Source organism: Antedon bifida, chromosome 10 (genome assembly GCF_963402885.1).
Source record: "Antedon bifida chromosome 10, ecAntBifi1.1, whole genome shotgun sequence".
NCBI classification, from domain to species: Eukaryota; Metazoa; Echinodermata; class Crinoidea; order Comatulida; family Antedonidae; genus Antedon; species Antedon bifida.
The window spans coordinates 16,542,319-16,562,064 of record NC_136235.1 but is presented as its reverse complement, the minus strand read 5'-3'; the positions used below and the strand labels follow the sequence as shown (position 1 = coordinate 16,562,064).

The following is a 19,746-nucleotide window of genomic DNA, read 5'->3' as shown; positions in this document are numbered from 1 at the left end:
ATATTTACGTGGTTGCATTGCAGAAAGACAACTCGAGAATTCAGTTATATCCATTGTTTTGGTATTATTTTGTGGATCTTTTGATTATTCCATTATGCCTCCATTGGACTGACACTTTGATAATAGGTACAAGGTTGTATACCTCCATGCACTCATCTTATGGTTGAAGGTATGGAATGCAGTTTGACCTAATTATTTGGAAGTGGCCATGATCAATAATAAAAGTCTGTCACTGTCTTTTCTTCTAAAGATAATAAATGACAGGGGATTTAGTCAATGGATTAGATATAGTAGTCAATGGATTAATATTTAGTGCAGACATGGAGATTATCTACTGTATGCACAGGACATAACCTATGCTGTGATGCTGTACTTACTACTGTATGGTAGGCTTTACTACTGTATGATTGAACTATATTTTTATTTATTAAAAATTATTCCAAAAAACATGAATGTACTGTATTCTTATATAGTAGTCTATTTCATGCCTCTTGCCTGGATCAACTGGCATTGGCTTACTTTTCGCCTAGAAAAGCGCTAAAAATTGAATACATAAATAATTTATTAAACAGACAATGGTACATTCCATGAACCCTGCCCCCAAGTGCGAGCAACCCAACACAACTTTCGAGACATTGTAACAGTAACAGTAACATGTTTTCATGTATACAAAGTAAAAGTATAGCATCCTGTCTGTAACATTTTTCATTGTGTGCCACCTGCCTTGTCGTGTATTCTGTATCATCCAGTGTAACCATTACCATCAATGCATTTTTGCATTTATTATTTGAAATATAAAATTGAATTTGACATTTTGTCAGAACTTATAGAATTCCAAAACAAATCAAATTATGAATGTTCATTGGGGGTTATGGCATCAAGAAGGAATACCACCCATTATAACATATTTATAACATTTTGTAGATCACATAAACTGTAAAAACTTTAATAATACAATCAGTTTTAATATAAACAATTGTATCTAAGAAACACTTATTATGGCTTTGGCTATGCATTTATATGCTGCTTTGAGGTATAATACTGTATATAGCTGAAATTAGCTGTGATAGGATATAGAGAATAGATTTAGATTAAAGTCTGTACATTCTGAAAACGAAAATTTGACATTTTAAGCTGCCAGCCAAAGGGTGTTCAGTTATGATAGTTGACTGCAGGGTTTAATGTTTTGTTAGTTAAAGTTAAACAAAGTTAATAAGTTTTTTTTCCCATGGATTTACCATATATTATTAATTATTAGCTTATGGGTTGGTGATGCACTTTTTTAATACAAACACACTCTTTATAAAAACTTCCGGTCTGAGATTTTTATATTGAACAAAAAGAGAACATGTTGAGGCTTAAATGAGACCATCCGAATATGAGAAAACATTTGAAACAAAAGTACAGGGGACAGACACCCCTATTAAGGGGATGCTTTTCTTCAAAATGAATGGAGGGTGCAATATATGTTGTATACTATAATAGCCACTTACTAAAAAGACAGCCCTATACAGTCAACTCGAACCAAAACATTTACTGTACTTCAACTGATTGATTTTCTGGAGACCCAATCTTCAGAATACAGAATACTTGTTTGTGTCTTTTTGGAATGCCTTTTTCTGATGAGTTGATTGTACTGTGGTTTCCTTGCTTTAGTTATTTTTGGTAAGCGGAAGCAAATATTGAAAAGGTATTCTGTCAAAATTATATTCGACTGAATATTTCACAGCACTGTACTAAAATAACTGACCAAATATTGAGCTGCCAAATATTATCTTTATCTTTATTAATAGGAAGTGCTTCTAAGATTTTCCTTTAACCTAATTTAGGTCATCAGTATAAGCTAAACAAAAACATAGGAAATATCACTCTAAACTGTCATTGCTTCTCCAGAGCTAAAGCGTCCTTAGTTATAGAATTTTGACTGATAACTTTCTTCAAACAAGGGAAGTTGAAATGAAAACTAATAATATCAGAAAACAAACAAGAATAAAATTAATTTCCCAATGCCTAAAATTATATCAAAGCATTTTGAGCTATATAGAAGAAAGTAATGGTAAAAATGTCTGACTTTTTGCTCACTTTGACATGTATATATTTAAATACACCATGGGAAATGGATCACCACTCTGTGTGCATTTTATGAACCTCCTTAAATTTTAAGTTCAAGATCATATAATAAAGGAACAGTATCTTGTAACCTTATAACCTTAACTTATAACCTCATAGTCTCTTTAGATGACTCTACTGAATTGGTTCTGACATGAATGAGGGACAACCAATACTTGTACTGTATCATGTCTAGCGATAATAAACATCCTGTAGTATCGTGTCTGCTGACTGCAACAGCCCCATACCATAGCATCTACAGTAGGGACAAAGATTGATGTCAAAAGATGCAATACTGCTGCAGGATGTTTATTGTCGCTATGATAGGATATCGCTCATGTAGGCCTACAGTATGTGTTAACAATGTGGGGTAAGGAAAATATGTACAGTATGTCCTTATTCATTGAACATACAGTAGTTCCAATGTTGTAAGGTAGTAGTTGATGAGTGAGGGGTTCTGTTTACCTCAGGCTGTCCACTACAAAACAACAGCATCCTTTCTCATATGGCATGTTTCCATTGCAAAATCCCAAATTTATGAAAAAGCATACAAGTTAAAACCTATAACATACTGTACTTCAAACTCATCATAAATTTTGTATTTTTAACATTAGCTCATTTGCTTTTAAAATGTGGTCATAATTTACTAGATAAACATACAGCAATAAAATGATAAGATCAATCATGGCTGTGAACCCCAAGGGTGCTGGAAAGAAATTTGAGAAATCTTTGCTAATGATGATAATTTTATCAGGGGACCAATGCAGTGGTAGATTGATGTATAGTGAACTGCTTATCCTATAGCATGTGCTACATTAATATAATCATCATCATTAATGTTTTATTGCAAATCAACTGATAAGCAATTGAATTTTATGACACAGGCCTAGTTTCTGGTACAACATAATACACTACTGTATGTGTTTTTATGCACTAGATTTAACTCCATTCTGTGCACACTTAGGCTGATCCGAATCATATCCAACCAAGTTATATTGACGGAAAGTGCTTGTGTGATCAGTCTTTTTACTATCGTTATTATTCATTAATAAAGTATGTATCCATCTGCCGCATGTTTGGAAAAACCTAGAACCTATAGTGTACTCTAGCTATACACCATGCTAATATTCCGAGCGCTGTTGTAAGTCGTACTGTGCTTAAGACGCACACCTTTCAATGGTAGGTGCATTATACTGTTGAACATAAATAATTCAATTACAGTATTATTAAACCTGGCTCAGCCTCATTCAATAGATCAGTCCAGCTTTCATGAAAATATTCTCTCCATTCCACTCATAAATATTCATGTATAATACAATAAATACTGTAGGCTCTAGAAATTTTGTCAAGACCACAGAACCATTTGTAGGATAGATGTTGTTGAACATGACATCCTACCTTGTGCTCACATCTGCTATTCACATCCGTTAGTTGGTGTGTGGTGATTTCAAAATGTCATAAACAGGAACACTTCATAATTACGTTCTTTATATGGTTTTCCAACAATGATCTCAGGTAGAAAACCAGTGTGTTTAGGCCAAAAGTCAGGTTTTTTTCTCTTGTTTATTAGAATACCGTCTGTTTTCTAACAAAGCAATATTCTGAGTATTAAATACTTAAATCATTTTCAAATAATTTAACAGATTTTGTTTGGCAGTTCGGACAAAAGAAGGTGCCTCTCAGTTAAGTTTTTTGATCACGGGTATGAACCTTTTGAATCTAAATAATTTTCTGTTGAGTGAAGTAAAGTACAGTTATACATACGTGTATAAACAAAGTACAGGCATATTCTATTGTTTACTTGTAAGCAGGTAGTAGTGGTATGAGAATGTCTCCACCATCCCCAGTGGCGAATCTAGGATTTTGAAATAGAGGCCCAAGGCCTAAAAATGGTGAAATGAAGGGCTTAGTTTAATTTGATGTCATATCATATCTTTTGCATTAAAATTTGCAAAATTGAGGTGGCCTGGGCCAGCTGCCCACTGCCCCCCACCCCCCTCTTCCAAGCACACACTAAATACTGTAGTAATACTATGTTTTCATATTTTTAAACTCATAATTTAATTAATCAGATTTTATAAAGGGTTGACTTGATATTACTTTGTATATTTAATCAGTATCAGTATTGATGATTTAGCTAAGACGTTCATGATATAATTTGTGACTTCAATAAAACTGACACTTATAAACTTATGTTTCAGCTTTCCTTGCAATAATAAAATGTATATATTACTAAGGCAAAATTATTTATAAAGATTATCCACGATATCATCATTTCATATTGGAAATAAAGGTGTTAACCAAATATATAATTTTAGGTGATCTATTCAATTATAGCATATCAGGTGTTGATATCAGGTGTGTTTAACCAAATACAGAAATTTGATCCTATTTAAAATATATCAATGGAAATTGTTACTTGTTGAATAATTATAGAATTTGTAACAAGATATGCTCCAGATGACTTTATATTTGGTCCTCTAGGGTGATTTATTTGTAACTTTAGTGTGTATTGTATTAGCATGCCTATTGAGACAACCCTGGGAAGATACTTGGCTATTAACTGGACAGGTTTGTTCATTTTTAGGTCATGATATTCAACAATACTGTACTATACTATATTATTGGTTTGATGTGTCTGAACTTTTCAAGGGAATGTTAAACACTGTACTGTACAGTACTGTATGACATATTCTGTATATTCACAAGCTTTTATTACGTTCATGGAATTCAATGAGAATGATGTAGATTTTCTCTCTTTTGTGAAGTAAACTTTATTTTAGGCTTGTTTCGTGTCTTTATAATGATAATTAAGAGCTAAACATCAATGAATACTGTATTATTGTTTAACCTTGCGTTATTTATTGCACGTAATTAGCTTCTTTTATTTGGTTTTATAGTAAATCTTGAAGAGTACTTTACTGTATATTCACATTCTCCATAGTCTGTATAAAGCAGGGAGATGTATTTTACATCTCCCTGATATGACCTTGCATTATGCTTTCTAAACTACAAGATAGGTTATGATGATTGTTGAAAGGGTTACGGTACATTGTTGTGTTTACTTTCCAATCAAGAAAAGAGTGATCAAATCAGGGAGGGAGAATTCTTTGCAATTGCGTGCAGGGATTTTGTAGAAAATGATTAGGGGATCGTTTCTCGATGCATTGATTTGGTAGGCACTGCACTGCTGGCCGCCATGTGTCCATAGAGGGCCCATAGTTCCTGATCCGAATTTCCTCAGTTTCCAGTTAATCTTGGATGATAATAAATACCTTTATTTAGACATGAGGTGTTGACAATGAACTTTTCACAAGGTTGGATTAACATTTAGGTATTATAATTTGTATAAAAACGGACTCTGTATTTTAGTTCAATTTAGTGCTATTGTACTCTAGACCTTGAGCTGTCCATTTGAAATACTTTTATTCTTTATATTTTTACCACACTATTTTTGCATAGACTACTATAGTACCTTTTGCATTTTGTTTGTAGTATTTTTAGGTGGTTTTGGTGATTAGAATCAAAATTTTCATTTTTTCAATTCTTTAAATTGTACATATATAGACAGTCAATTTAATTAACACAATTTCTGTTTAATTTGTAAATTCTACATACCATTATTTTAAGGACAACTTGATGCACTGAAAGTCGAGGTTATTACTTGGTTATTGTCAAGGTGGGTTAACTAATGAAGCCTGACAAGGCACTAATTACAATATAACAAGGGAGGGCAACTCATCTGCTAGCCTAAACTACTGCTAACCTACTAACCCCAACCAGTGGAAGATCAGCATGTATAAACAACATGTGGATGCAGCTGTCCGTAAAAATGACATTGTATAGTTAGTTTGTTACATCAGGAAAGGCTATAAATGAACTTAATGAATTAATGTTACTTTTTATATTAGTGGGTGGTGGGTGTACAGCAGTATGACAAAATACCAATTTTGATTTATGATTATGCGTATTAGGGAATTGCATAGTACAGAATCAAGTTTAGTTAGATAACTTCAATTGATTATAAAAGTGAAATTGAAATGAAGCAATGTAATGTAAAGTAATGTAAGAATCTGAATACAGTACAACATAAATGTAAGTTTTGTATTTACGAGCAACATAGTCTAGAAGAAGAAAGACTGTCAATATGTAGCTAGGTGTAGCAGACGCCAGCTGGACTTCATTTCTAAGTAATTTCCATCTTGAACTGATCTTAATTATCAAAATAAGTCTATGCTTAAAGATAAGTGGCGGAATCGGGCTTCCTTTGTACCCGTTCTGATGGTATTGTTGAGTTCTAATGGTTCCTGTATTGAATAGATTCTTGTTTATCAAATCTTATTCTAATCCCAATGAAAATAGATGAGCGGAAGTAGCTTGTCAATTTTGAAAAGGTTAAAAGGTTGTATCTTTCAGCTTTAGTGTGTAAGGTAGATGAACTATATGTATATAGTGACCCACCACAACCCTCCTAATAAATCTGATTTTTATTATTTTTCTTCTGATTTTATATTCTCCCAGTTTTTTACTTGTTATGAAATAATAAACAAATGTACTTGGTTCATTTTGGTTCATATGTAAAGATAATTTATTTTTCTGTAAAGCCCATATATGGACATGATGATGTCATATAACTACCATATTTGGGCATATCACTACCATATTTGGGCACATCACACTTTTTTTGTTTGATAGTTTGATAGTGTAGACAGAGCTTAAAAGTTTTAGTTAACATCAATGTTGTGTCATGCAATTATTAAAAGTTTCTTTTAAACTTGTACAATGATCCAATAGAAAGTAATTGAATTTTGAAGGTTAAAATTAATGAGAAATTAAAATCATCATCCAAAATAATGTGTTATTCTTGATATTCAATGTCCATGGCCCATATTTTGTAGAATTTGCATTATTCATCATAACACAGTAACCTTATCTTTCAAACTGTACTAGTCAATCCTTTATCTTTAGACTAATATCAAAAATGTATCTAGACCATCAGTCCTTTTGGAACTATAGTTGTTGAAATGAAAAAGTTAGAAGTTTAGCCTACAGTAGAAATGTAGTGGGTTTTAAACATTGTTTCCTTTTGCATACAAAGTGCACTTCATTTCTTCAATATAAAAGACTTGTTAACACAAATTGTGTATATAAAGATGTATAGGAAATTGTGTTAAATGTAGCATAGAAAAACATTGTCCATCTACTGTTGATCTCAAACAGTTATTCGTTAAGAGTTACTAAGCTCGGATAAACTTTTAACGCCACTTGATTTTTCGTTATTCAACCACGTCAGGACTCTACAATATACTATTCTTACTTGATCAAACACTTTTATCAATGTTATACCAACTAAAAATATTCAATAATATTGTAATTAATTTAGTGTTTCTTTATCGTTGAGCATATCCTTATATTTTATATTCTTGATTGTTTTGAAATTGTTGTTAAAGTATTTTGGTTGAGTTGTCAGGCATATTTGGAAATGCAAACTGTAGGTGTCCAGGAAGTTTGAATGAATGGGATCTGTTTTCGTTTTGAGACAATTTACTATACTCTAGGCCCAATACAAGATTACTATGTGATAGAATGCAGGATATTAGTTAAGCATGTGAAGTAGAATTTGTTATAAAATTGTGCTTAAGTTTATTAATGAATTGAAGATAACAAGTCTATTTCATGCTTTATATAACCAAGAATAGCCATTTCCCCCTTCTGTACCATAGAAAGGATTATGAAACTTCATTGTAGACAAAACTATTTGAAGTCTAATGTTGTGTACAAAAACAGTAATTTTTGTATTTTTATAACTTTCAACCTACAAAAAAACTTGGCACTTGAAAGAGAAGGAAATGGGAATAAAATATATGCATTGAGGAATAGAGAGCCATGAGTTGATGCAAGGCAGTGACCAAAATGGACCTCTAATCTGTCAGTTGTCTCATGATACATTAAGAAAATTAAAAATTCTAAATGTTGTCATTATATTTTATCTTTCATATCTACCTGTTGTTGCTGATTGTATTTAATATTTCTAATCTGATGTGGTTTACTTCTGTTCTACCAGGTAAGTTATTTTACATTCATTTATAAATTAAATTAAAATGGTTTTCTATTACACAATTATAGTACAGTGCTGTAGCCAATGCATAGTAAACGGGTAATTCTCTGGAAGCATCTTGACCAATGATATTGGCGACACTGTTGAGTGGTGGCCAAAGGGTTAAGGCATACAATGTATTTATGGTGGTAAAAGTCTTTTTAGATAAATGACTTAAAACTGTACAGATCTTGCTTTAATGCAGATTAAAGAACCCACTGCATCTTTTGGATGGTTACTCTGGTGTACTGGTCTATCTTAATCCTTGCCATTGTAGATGACAAATGAGCGCTATTTGGTGACATGAAGGAACATTTTAACAAAGATAAAGGTTGTTGATTGGTAGCATCTAGTCCACTGCACTTTGAGACAATGTTACTGTAAAAAAGCACATGATATAAATAATTATACAAATCTCTCTAGCACTTTCCTGTTAACATGTAACCATTGTTCTCAGAACGTGGTATGATTTGATACCTTTCTTTATGAACAGTGGTTTACAGACTACAGTTGTTTTAGTGTCACTAAAGTTAACTAGGTAGCTGACAGACAATGACAAAGTAAATTTATGTATATCCCAAGTCCCCATTCACTTAAAACTGGTAATTTATTTACCCCATGTCTTATGGCCTCATCAATTTCTGACAAAGAGTTGAATGTGTAGTGTATACAGTGGTTCCATTTACTGAATATAAGTGGCCGAAACAGGTAAATCTATCAGACCTGCTGGAGAAATAGTTTCAAGTATTGTACCCCAGGAAACAAAAACAATCAATGTGCTTGTAAACAAAAAAGTGTGGTAGATGACATCATCAGATGGCAATGTAACAAACAGCTATTAATTTTACAAACTGGTTGTTAAAGCTGTATTATCAACACACTTAAATTTGATTTATGAATACATTTAAAAACATTATTTAATTGAGTTTACACCTGTCAGGGTGATTTAACAAAGCATGATAATGGAAGTACAGTAGATGAAATAATTTCTAATACCTGGTGGGAACAAAGAACAAGAAAGTAAGAAATTGATTAAATTAAAATAAACAATAAAAAAAAATCAAACATTTTAATCCAATTAAATTATATGCACATTCATATGGTTATTCAATTTTATTTGGTTTTCCCCTTTACTTTTCTTTATTTTTGTCAGCCAATTGGTTTTTCTGCATTATCTTTGATTTCATAGTTTATTTTAGGATATTTCAATAAAGGACTTATTATTATTTTTTTTGTTTAAGCGTTTAGAGACATTTGTATTAGCTAATCTATAATAAGACTTTTAATAATAAGACCATTAATATTATAATATTTTATTGATCCATTTTGCACATAAATGTTAATCCTTTTTTTGTATTGAAGATCAGCCCTTTATTTGAACCGATCTTTGTTTATATAGAGTAGGTAAGAGTTCATTAAAATATTCATATTGAATATCCATTAAAACATTAGTTGGAAGTCACATAGATTAAATAATTATTTTTATGACTTATTCAGGTATAAATATTTAGATTCTAATACATAAACTAGGTGGTTGAGAAGTTCAAGTGTTGTTGCATGTGTATTTATAAACTAAAAGAAGTAAAGGTTAGTGGTTCTTGTATTGCTTTTTAAAGTTTTGTCCACACAGTTCTCAAGAGGTGGTTGGCTCGACAATGAGGACAAATTCAGGACTCCCAATGAAAACAAGGCCAACAGCCATAAGTCACGTGCTAAAACGCATAGTGATACCAGACCGACCGACATAGTGAACTATAGAGTCGCGTCCACACGACTAAAAAGTATTCAGCAGACATCTGAAAGTACCTAATCTAAAAAATGTCTTCTACCAAGACATCTATTCATTACAGTGTAAAAAAGTCTGTTATTTCTTGTTACTGCTTTTTTCCCCTTGTTTCTCTTCTTTCTTTTTGGTTCTATTCTTGTTGGTTTCCTTCTTTCTTGTTGGTTCCCTTTTCCTTGTTTCTCTCCGTCTTGTTACTCTCCTTGTTTCCTCCTTCTTTCTTGTTGGTTTCCTTCTTTCCTGTTGCTCTCCTTCTTGTTTTCCCCTTCTTTCTTGTTTTCCCCTTCTTTCTTGTTGTTTCCCTTCTTTCTTGTTTCTATCCGTCTTGTTTTTCTACTTCTTGTTGGTTCCCTTATATTTCTTGTTGCTTTCCTTCTTTCTTGTTGCTCCCTTCTTTCTTGTTGCTTTCCTTCTCTCTTGTTGGTTCTCTTCCTGTTTCTTGTTAGTTCCCTTAGATTTCTTGTTGCTTTCCCTTTTCCTTGTTGTTTTTCCTTTCTTGTTGATTCCCTTCTTTCTTGTTGCTCTCCTTGTTTCTCTACGTATTTCTTATTTGGTTCCCTTAGATTTCTTGTTGCTTTCCTTCTTCATTGTTGCTCCCTTCTTTCCTGTTGCTTTACTTCTTTCTTGTTGGTTCCCGTCTTTCTTGTTGGTTTCCTTCTTCCTTGTTGCTTTCTTTCTTGTTGGTTCCCTTCTTTCTTGTTGCTTTCCTTCTTCATTGTTGCTCCCTTCTTTCCTGTTGCTTTACTTCTTTCTTGTTGGTTCCCGTCTTTCTTGTTGGTTTCCTTCTTCCTTGTTGCTTTCTTTCTTGTTGGTTCCCTTCTTTCTTGTTAATATTGGTTCCCTTCTTGTTGCTCTCCTTCTTTCTTTTTGGTTCCATTCTTGTTGGTTTCCTTCTTTCTTGTTGTTTCCCTTTTTCCTTGTTTCTCTCCTTCTTGTTACTCTCCTTGTCTCCTCCTTCTTTCTTGTTGGTTCCCTTCTTTCTTGTTGGTTTCCTTCTTCATTGTTGCTCCCTTCTTTTTTGTTTGTTCCCTTCTTTCTTGTTGGTTCCCTTCTTTCTTGTTGGTTTCCTTCTTCCTTGTTGCTTTCTTTCTTGTTGGTTCCCTTCTTGTTAATATTGTTTCCCTTCTTGTTGCTCTCCTTCTTTCTTTTTGGTTCCATTCTTGTTGGTTTCCTTCTTTCTTGTTGTTTCCCTTTTTCCTTGTTGTTACTCTCCTTCTTGTTACTCTCCTTGTCTCCTCCTTCTTTCTTGTTGGTTCCCTTCTTTCCTGTTGCTCTCCTTCTTGTTTTCCCCTTCTTTCTTGTTGGTTCCCTTCTTTCTTGTTTCTCTCCTACTTGTGTCCCCCTTCTTTCTTGTTCCTCTCCTTCTTTCTTATTGGTTCTTCTCTTCTTTCTTGTTGTAACAACAATGAATATTATAGGGTACTTGAGATAGAATTATATACTCTGAACACTTATTTCCAAGGTGAGACATATTACAATAAACACCAACGTATCTCTGGATTCTGTTTCACACAGGCGTCAACTATTAAATTCAATATATTATACAGACAATAAAAGAATTGAAAACATAGATTGTTAAGTAAATACCGTGACCAGTCAACCAAGGATGTAAAACCACTAAGGCAAATTTATTAAAAAGATAGATGTCTCCTTTATAAACCACATGTTAATCTGTACTTATTACTCACTAAATTTTAAGTGCACTTTACAAAGGAAAGAGTTTTAAACCTTATTTTTGAAAACAGTATTTTCTTGGCATAGAAATGGGAACTTCATTCCGGTCTTGATTGGCAAAACCATTTTAAACTGGTTTTACGTGGAATAATTTTTACTGTATTGCACAATCGCGATCTCAATTTGTACTTCAAATGTCCAAATATTTTAAAGGCTGGTTGTATGTCAAATTGGATAAACAATTTGCAAATACCCATTTGCATTTCCTTATAACTGTATTTTATTTTGGTAAAACATATGGGTGCAATTTAGGAGGCAGAACTAACAAGTTGTTGGTTGCTAATATGCATATTAAATTTACATATCACATTGAAGCAGGTTCACACAGAAAGTATATATCATGTGACCAAGTTAATTATGTTCAAAATAATATTAGTGTTGACTGGGAAAACAACCTTTTACAACCTTTGACAAAAAAGCCATGAAACCCAATAGTTTAATGTTCTCTCTGGACGCTAATAGATTTGTTCACCTGACGTTTATGATTCTCTATGAGGTTAAATTTCAAGAAAATATATTGTAGGATGGAATTTCATTTCAATTTTTTTCCTTTGGGATATTCTTGATTGAAATTCCTCTACTAGAATTTGGTAGTTTAGACATATTCTGATGTGTAGTCAGCAATAATAATGTTTCAAACTATTTATTGACATTTTATGTTCAGTATATCATACAGTTTTTAATGGCTAAACTTGGTTTGGAACTGGAATGTGAAAAAAAAAATGATTTGTACAGACTAAAAGTTTTTAACTAAACATGACAGTATTCCTACCATTCATAGGCAAACCCACATTTTGAAAATTACAATGGACAAACATTAAGTTAAGTTACCTTCTTTTTCTTAGGCAAACATAGGAGAATATACTATACATTTTGCAAATAAATGGTGTACTGTACTTCAACACAAACAACGTTCGGTATCAGACAACATAGCTTCACAACAAAGAACAATGTGTACCCAAACAATCTTCCAAATCCTGTTCATTTGTAAATGTTTGTTGTTTGTCTCACTTTTGGTGATGATGGCCTTCCATAGTTTCTACCTTTATCTGCTACAGGGTAATATCCTTAATTGATAAAGATTGCTATAGGCTGATTAGATAATGATAATAATATTTATTTAGTCACCAATAATAAATAAATATAGGAGTGAGATTGGGCTGAAATCAGAATATGTAGGTACCCATACCATGATGTTGTATGGAATACAATATCATACCATTTGTTCTAAAGAATAATATTTCAGGATTTTTTTTTTCAAAGAGTATAAATGTACAACAAAACAATCACATCTATTGTGTGTTTGAAAGTCTTTATGGCAGAAAATTTTCATAGCATTATATTTAGTAGGATATATATGGAATATTAGTAACTGTATAGCATTCAATGCAAAAATAGTTTATTAAGGTTATGTAAAACAAAAAAATTAATATAATTGGTCAAAGATGCTAGTTGTCATTACCTATTTAAATACTTTGCTGGCTATGGGTTATTTATCAAGTGTATTTTCTTACTTTATATCATCTGATCTTTGTTTGTTTAAATCAGCAGTTTAGGGTTTTCTATTCAACCCAACTTTACTGAGTGAGAATACATCAATGCCTGTCTGTCAAAGGGTGAACAATTTACCTGATAGTAAATACTAAACTGTAAGATATTGTATGATGAAGGTAAATAATTCAATGATAATCTGCTGTTCCTAGTGTGTAAAGGATAATTAAGATTCATAATAGTTGAAAAGAATTTTGGATTTGTTGATTGAAGGAGATGAGATACTATAGATGATTGACGTTGTTGATTGACACTTTCTAATCCTTGTTAATATTGCCTCTATTCTTATAGACAAGCACATATTTTGTGGTATTTTTGTTAAAAGTATTTTGTGACTTACTGTAATTGAAATTAATAACAAACAATTCTCAGTAATAATAACATGGAGGGTATTATGATTATACAGTAGTATTCATTCATTCACTATCCTTAAAGATGGCAATCCTGTTCGTATACAAGATGCTCTACAAAGTCTTTAATTACAAGTCTTTGGGAGTGGAGTTGTTCTGTCATTAGACAAACTCCTGACATATGACAGGATTTGAACCCAGGACCCTTGGATTGGTAGCCGAGCATCATAACCACCAAGCAGTGTGGCCAGTAACCAGGGTTCATCTCTCAACCAAGACCACTTGGGATTTCTCATGTGTAATAAAGTATTGAATTTGGTGCAATGTATACCTAGATTCTTAGAATTTGATAGAGATATTCATTGATTGAACTCCACCAATCGATATAAAAACCTGTGACTGTGAGTCACTGTATTTCCATTAGCCTAGTGTGAATGTTGAATATGGCCACTGAACTATACATATGAATCAATATTTCAATCATGATTTATTGATACAAGTTTTATGACTAGTTACTTGTTTTTATTCCATTGTCTTTGGTAGCTACAATATACAGGTATCTGCCAATGTTGTTAGTTGAAATAAATTCCTGTATCCTTAGCAATAACTCAGTAATCTCATATTGTAAGGTATCTCACACAACAGGTGGCAGAAGTGAGTCAGGAACTGTGGGCTACCACTATGCGGGTTGCCTAGCAACAGTACCCCAAGTGTGACCTATGTATCTTGTTGTTTATTTGTTTTGTGGTTTTGGGATACAATGATTAGGGCAAATAAATTAATTAGCTATTTAATTGACTGTCCAAGGTTTCAGAAACATTGATCTGATCTTTGAAGCCACTCCAATGTTGGATGCTGTTTTCAAAGTGCTTTGCTGTTTGACAGTAAACTATCTGTGATCATGTTTCTTTTTCCTCTTCTACTGAAGGCATTCGTGGACCCATTTTGTTTCTCTACAGTACTATAGTGCTTTTGTTTCTTAAATGCTGTTTTTATATCAGCAGCCTAAAGATCTGTGGCCAAAAATTAGGTGGTCTATTTTGTGCCTAGCTTACCTGGATAGACCGGCATAGGCACAAAATTACGTTGTCTATTTTGTGCCTAGATTACGTTGTCTATTTTGTGCCTAGGTTACCTATAACCAACATACTGTAAGCACAAAAATTAGGTGGTCTATTTTGTGCCAGCTTACCTGGATCGACCAACATTCAAAATAAAACTGCTTATTTGCCGCTGTGCATCAGAAACAGACCCACGTACATGACTACTGGTGTAAGGTTTTAGTTAAAGCTCTAGGCCAGATACTGTAAATGTAACCTCCATGGTGTAACACTGGTAGAAAACAATAATAAACTAGATATGACCGTTGGGCTATAAGATTAATAAGTTGGAGCAGGGTTACTGGCTGAAATATTAAATAGATATGACCTATAGGCATATGCATTCATATTATGGTTGTAGAAAATTAACAATATTGGACAACAATCAGGTATTAAATTTGGGCATTACATTGTGATCCTATTCAATTTCAGTCTTATAAATTGATTTAATATCAAGTTTGTTTTTATTAAATTATCTTGCTAATAATATTGTATACTACTTTTCTATGTTAATACAATCAGCAAAGTAGGCCAACTTTACATTTATTTTGTATTTCATGTCCCTTTTCAAACTCGGTGGGGTTATTCAAAATATTCTTTAATTTGTCAAACACAATTGCCCTATGCAACAGTTACAACATATGACACCTAGTTTAGGTTATTCTTTGTTGTTTTTGGTAAATTTTTTTGCTTCTGGCTAAATATTTTCTTTCCTGTATCAACTCAGCTGTGTATTCAGTCATTGAACAATTTTACATACAGCTAGTTTGCCGAAATATTATCTGCAGGAAATTGTTTTAATGAAATAAATCCGTGTGTGCGGTGGTATGTTACATATCTTTTCCTGTCCTCAAACTTGAATCATTTTAATCAATTTTCTTAGTGGAAAGCTCGCAATTTCAGTGATATTTGAAAAATATTTTGAAAACCATCCAGGGCCATAGCCAGCATGAGGCAAACAAGGTGCTTGCCTAGTCTAAAATTTTCAATTTTCACCACCCACCCCAATTCCCTAGCACAGATTGTCATATTTTATATTAATAATTATATTTAAAGCATCTTTGCCTCGTCTACGGCCCTGCCAACTGTAAAATCCCATACTAAACCATGACAAGTTGAAAATGTAATGTACATACTTTAGTATATAATATATTATATATAAATATATTTAATAACGAATAACGAAGTGTTTTTCCCAGATCATACTGTACGTTCGTTTTGATGATGCACCCATCAACTACAACACTGTCATAGTCGGAAAATCATTCTGCACATGCTCAGAAACATGTGCGCATGTGCAGAAAGACTGTTTGACAAGATGCACAAATACTACTGCAATTTTCTATTTACTACAGAAATTAATTTATACCAAGCTGAGGACTAGACTGTAATTACCACCTTAGTGTTCACAACTTTCATTCATACATGCTGAAAAGATAAGTGAATGTGGCAAACCTCTTCACCCCTGCAAACAATCGGATCGTGTTCTTGATCATATATTCTAATAATTCGCAATAATTTGAATTAATAATTTCCGGCTGTAGTACTTGAATAACAGTGCCGAAGGGTGTAAGGACCCTGGGTGGTCCTGTAGGGCATTGAATTATGTCATTATTCCAGGGGAAGTTAAGATTATGAACAAATGTGGAATAGACACATTGTTACTAGTGTTATAGTTTAAAGCAATATGCTAACAATTATTTTTATATCTAATTAGCTTCAGACAAATTACATTGTAATTATTTGTTCTTAGTTTTTTATCCATTTATATCCAGAATTATATTTAAACTAAAAAACATGAAAAATTACATGAGTCGACATACAAAATTGCACCATACAATACAATTACAAACTTTTGAAGTACAAATTTTCCATCACTAAAATTTGAAATTATATTTATTAACAAAAGTGTCCAAGGAAGATCCTTCTAGGACATGTTTTCTTTGATCTTATTTTTTTATTAACCCTAGTTTCCATCCAACATACAAATACCTTTCACTCTTTCAAACATTCTCACAGTACACGCTACCTTGTAGTAGACAAATTGTACTACATATTGTATCTGCCAAAACATGATATCAATTTAGTTTGTCTAACAGTGTCACTCCTAAGATCTAGTCCATAAAACTATGATATGATATGATATTACTATATTAGTATCAGTTCTTGTAATAGATGTAATGATGAGGTAACAAAGTGGAGTAACAAGGTGTTGGATGAAAGATGAGACAAAAATAAAATTGTCATAATCAGCTTTACAGGTGGTCATATGATCAACATAACAGGTGCATGTTATTTTTGTCTGTGGTTTCTTGTTGACTGTGGTTTGTACCTTACTGCCTGAATCATATTCTCAAAATAACTTTCTTCCTTTGTTATGAACAGGACAATTGTTATTTGATCTAAATTATGTCCAATCCGAACACTGTGCTCAATTCTCAATGACCGCTCCCTACCTGGATAGAACTTACTGTGCTAACCATGCCATTAAAAGATTTAATGCCCCAGCGTTAAATTTTGATAAAACTAACAGCGCGAATAATCCAAGTGTGAACAGTCAAAATGGTAAAATTAATGGGGTGAAATTTACCATTTTTAAAACTCCAATGTGAACAAGGCTTAGATTAAGACTTCCAAAGTATGTTCAATTATGTATACAGTTCAGGTTTTGGAAAACTGAAAATGGTGATATCTAAACATCATTCTCATTTGTTAGTGTTTGATGAGGGAATGAAACTGGAGATTCTTTTATTTGCCTAATGATCCAATACATTGTTATAAGAATATAACTGAAGTGTTACAGTACCTACCTGTACAACACTTCATGCACTACTTCAAAAGTTTTTCAGGATCAAGTAACTGTAATTGAAGTAGATATTCCCCAGGGAAGCTTTAGGTGCCTACAAGCATTCTAATCTTTGACACAATGTAAGTTTATTGAATAGGTTGTTAATATTAAATATATATGACCTGTTATTCACTTGGATTTATTTGTATCAACACAGACATGCTTCCTTTAGGCAAGAGTTAACAATTAAACACAATGTAGCAATCTGTTGTATGCTTTGCCTATATTCAAGGCCGAGTCTACAGACATTTTGTTTTTTGATACCTGCAATTATGAGTTTTCTGTAATATAGCTCTAGGGAACAGATAATAATTTGGCAAGAATGAGTTAAGGTGATCCATATGTTTGCATACTGAATAGGGAATTGTATTTTGTGTTTAAATCAAGTTTATTATTTTAATAGACTAGGCCTACTTGCAACTTCAAAACCGTAACAGTGAGAAATACTGTTAAAACGCAAGATTCTCGACTGTATTTAACTCTGATAGAGAAATGAGTGTATAAACATAGCTATATACATTGTATACACACATTGTATATGACATTTGTTTCATATACCTCTGTAATTTGCATACTGACAAATGCATGAATGATGTATATTGAAATATGGATGACAGATGTGTTTGGCTTCAAGATCTAGGTCACATATTTCAATGCTATTAATTTTAAACTTTGGATTTTGTCTTAATTTGTGATGCATTGTTTTATCAGTTCTAGTAATTAAGGATATACTGTTTTAATTTCCCTTTATTGAGAAAAGTATTAACAGGTACCAAGTACTACTCTATTAATACAATTAGATAAATCTATTGATTAATCAACTGAAATTACATTGAAATATTAAATATTGTTGCCATACAATCTTTCTTAATCCGTCCATACTAGAATTATATGGAAGGTAGAATAAGAATAAATCTTGTACAGTGTACCATCTGTGTGTTTTTTTTAACAGACATTCTAAAGCTCTGTCTACACTTTCAAATTTTATGTGACAACAAAATGTTGCCAATATATAAGCATATCAGTACCATATTTGGGTATACTTTTTATTGTCAAACTAGTTTAATAGTCCAGACAGAGCTTTAGACATGTAATTTTAAACCAAAAATAATGTTCCTATTTAGGTAAAACAGTGGTGGCGCTATTTACATTTTCCCCATATTTTGTGTGAGGACACAACTATTACTTTGTTATATAAAAAGTTCATTTCTTTAGTCAATTTAATTCCATGTAATTATGTTTTATATTAATATATTTTTTTTGTTTTTTTCAGTGATTTACGTTTTAATAGAATAGATGCAATTCCACCAGGATCGTTCAGTAATCTACGAGATCTCAACACACTTTTACTAAGTAATAATGACATTCGTAAAATAAAAAATGGGGCATTTGACGGGTTGCACCAGTTACGTTACCTGTAAGTTATGTTACGATTTCTTTTATGATCTATAAAACTATAAATTTTTTTAATGACTTATATTTTATTTATTTGATTTATAATTTACAACTTATAATTAATTCAAACATACTGTTATTTAGATAGCCTACTAATAAATGAAAAAAAAACAGGGCCAGCTAGAAAGTTACATTTTTATCCTAGCAAAATTAGCAACTTACCGTAATTTGCAAGCAAATGTTTTCTTAAATTAATGTTACACAAATTGGCACATCAAACCTTAAGTACCTTTGCTACACTAAAACTTTTTTTTTTCAAAAATTACAACCAGTAGACATAAGCTAGTTTTGACATTTTCAACTATCCATTATGAAAAAGCTAATAGCAAAATGTTTGTGTGAATTTCAAGCCTTGTACAATATTCTCTTGTACATATGAACCTGTTATCCTCTGTATATATCCATGTTTCATATAATTACAATATTGATATTATTGATTATTAAACCAAAAAACATATTTCTTTAAATATTTTGCACTTAGTTATTTATATAAGAATCGAATCTCGGAGGTGGAGAGTAAAGCATTTTCTGGTCTGCGGAACCTGGAGCAGCTTTATCTTTATTCTAACATGTTGGCCACAATGCATACAAATACGTTCAATGATTTACCCGCTCTTGAAAGATTGTAAGTATATTTTTTATTTAGATTTTCTAACCATAATTAAAGCCCATATTTGAACTGGAAAACCTCGGCCACCACAGGGGTCGGGTTTACTTCA

At 32.3% G+C, this 19,746-nt stretch overlaps 1 protein-coding gene across 4 annotated transcripts in view; it reads left to right on the top strand.

Moving 5' to 3' along the window:
- The window catches only part of LOC144854847 (peroxidasin homolog), a 52,073-nt gene that overhangs the window by 10,999 nt on the left and 21,328 nt on the right, over positions 1 to 19,746 (top strand). For all 4 annotated transcript variants that reach the window (XR_013614706.1, XR_013614708.1, XM_078712839.1 and 1 more), the window contains exons 2-3: positions 18,846 to 18,989; positions 19,509 to 19,652. Coding sequence is in view for 2 of the 4 variants with exons in the window: in XM_078712839.1 (XP_078568965.1) it covers positions 18,846 to 18,989; positions 19,509 to 19,652 (288 nt within the window). In the remaining 2 variants the exon portion in view is untranslated. The remainder of the gene's footprint in view (positions 1 to 18,845; positions 18,990 to 19,508; positions 19,653 to 19,746) is intronic.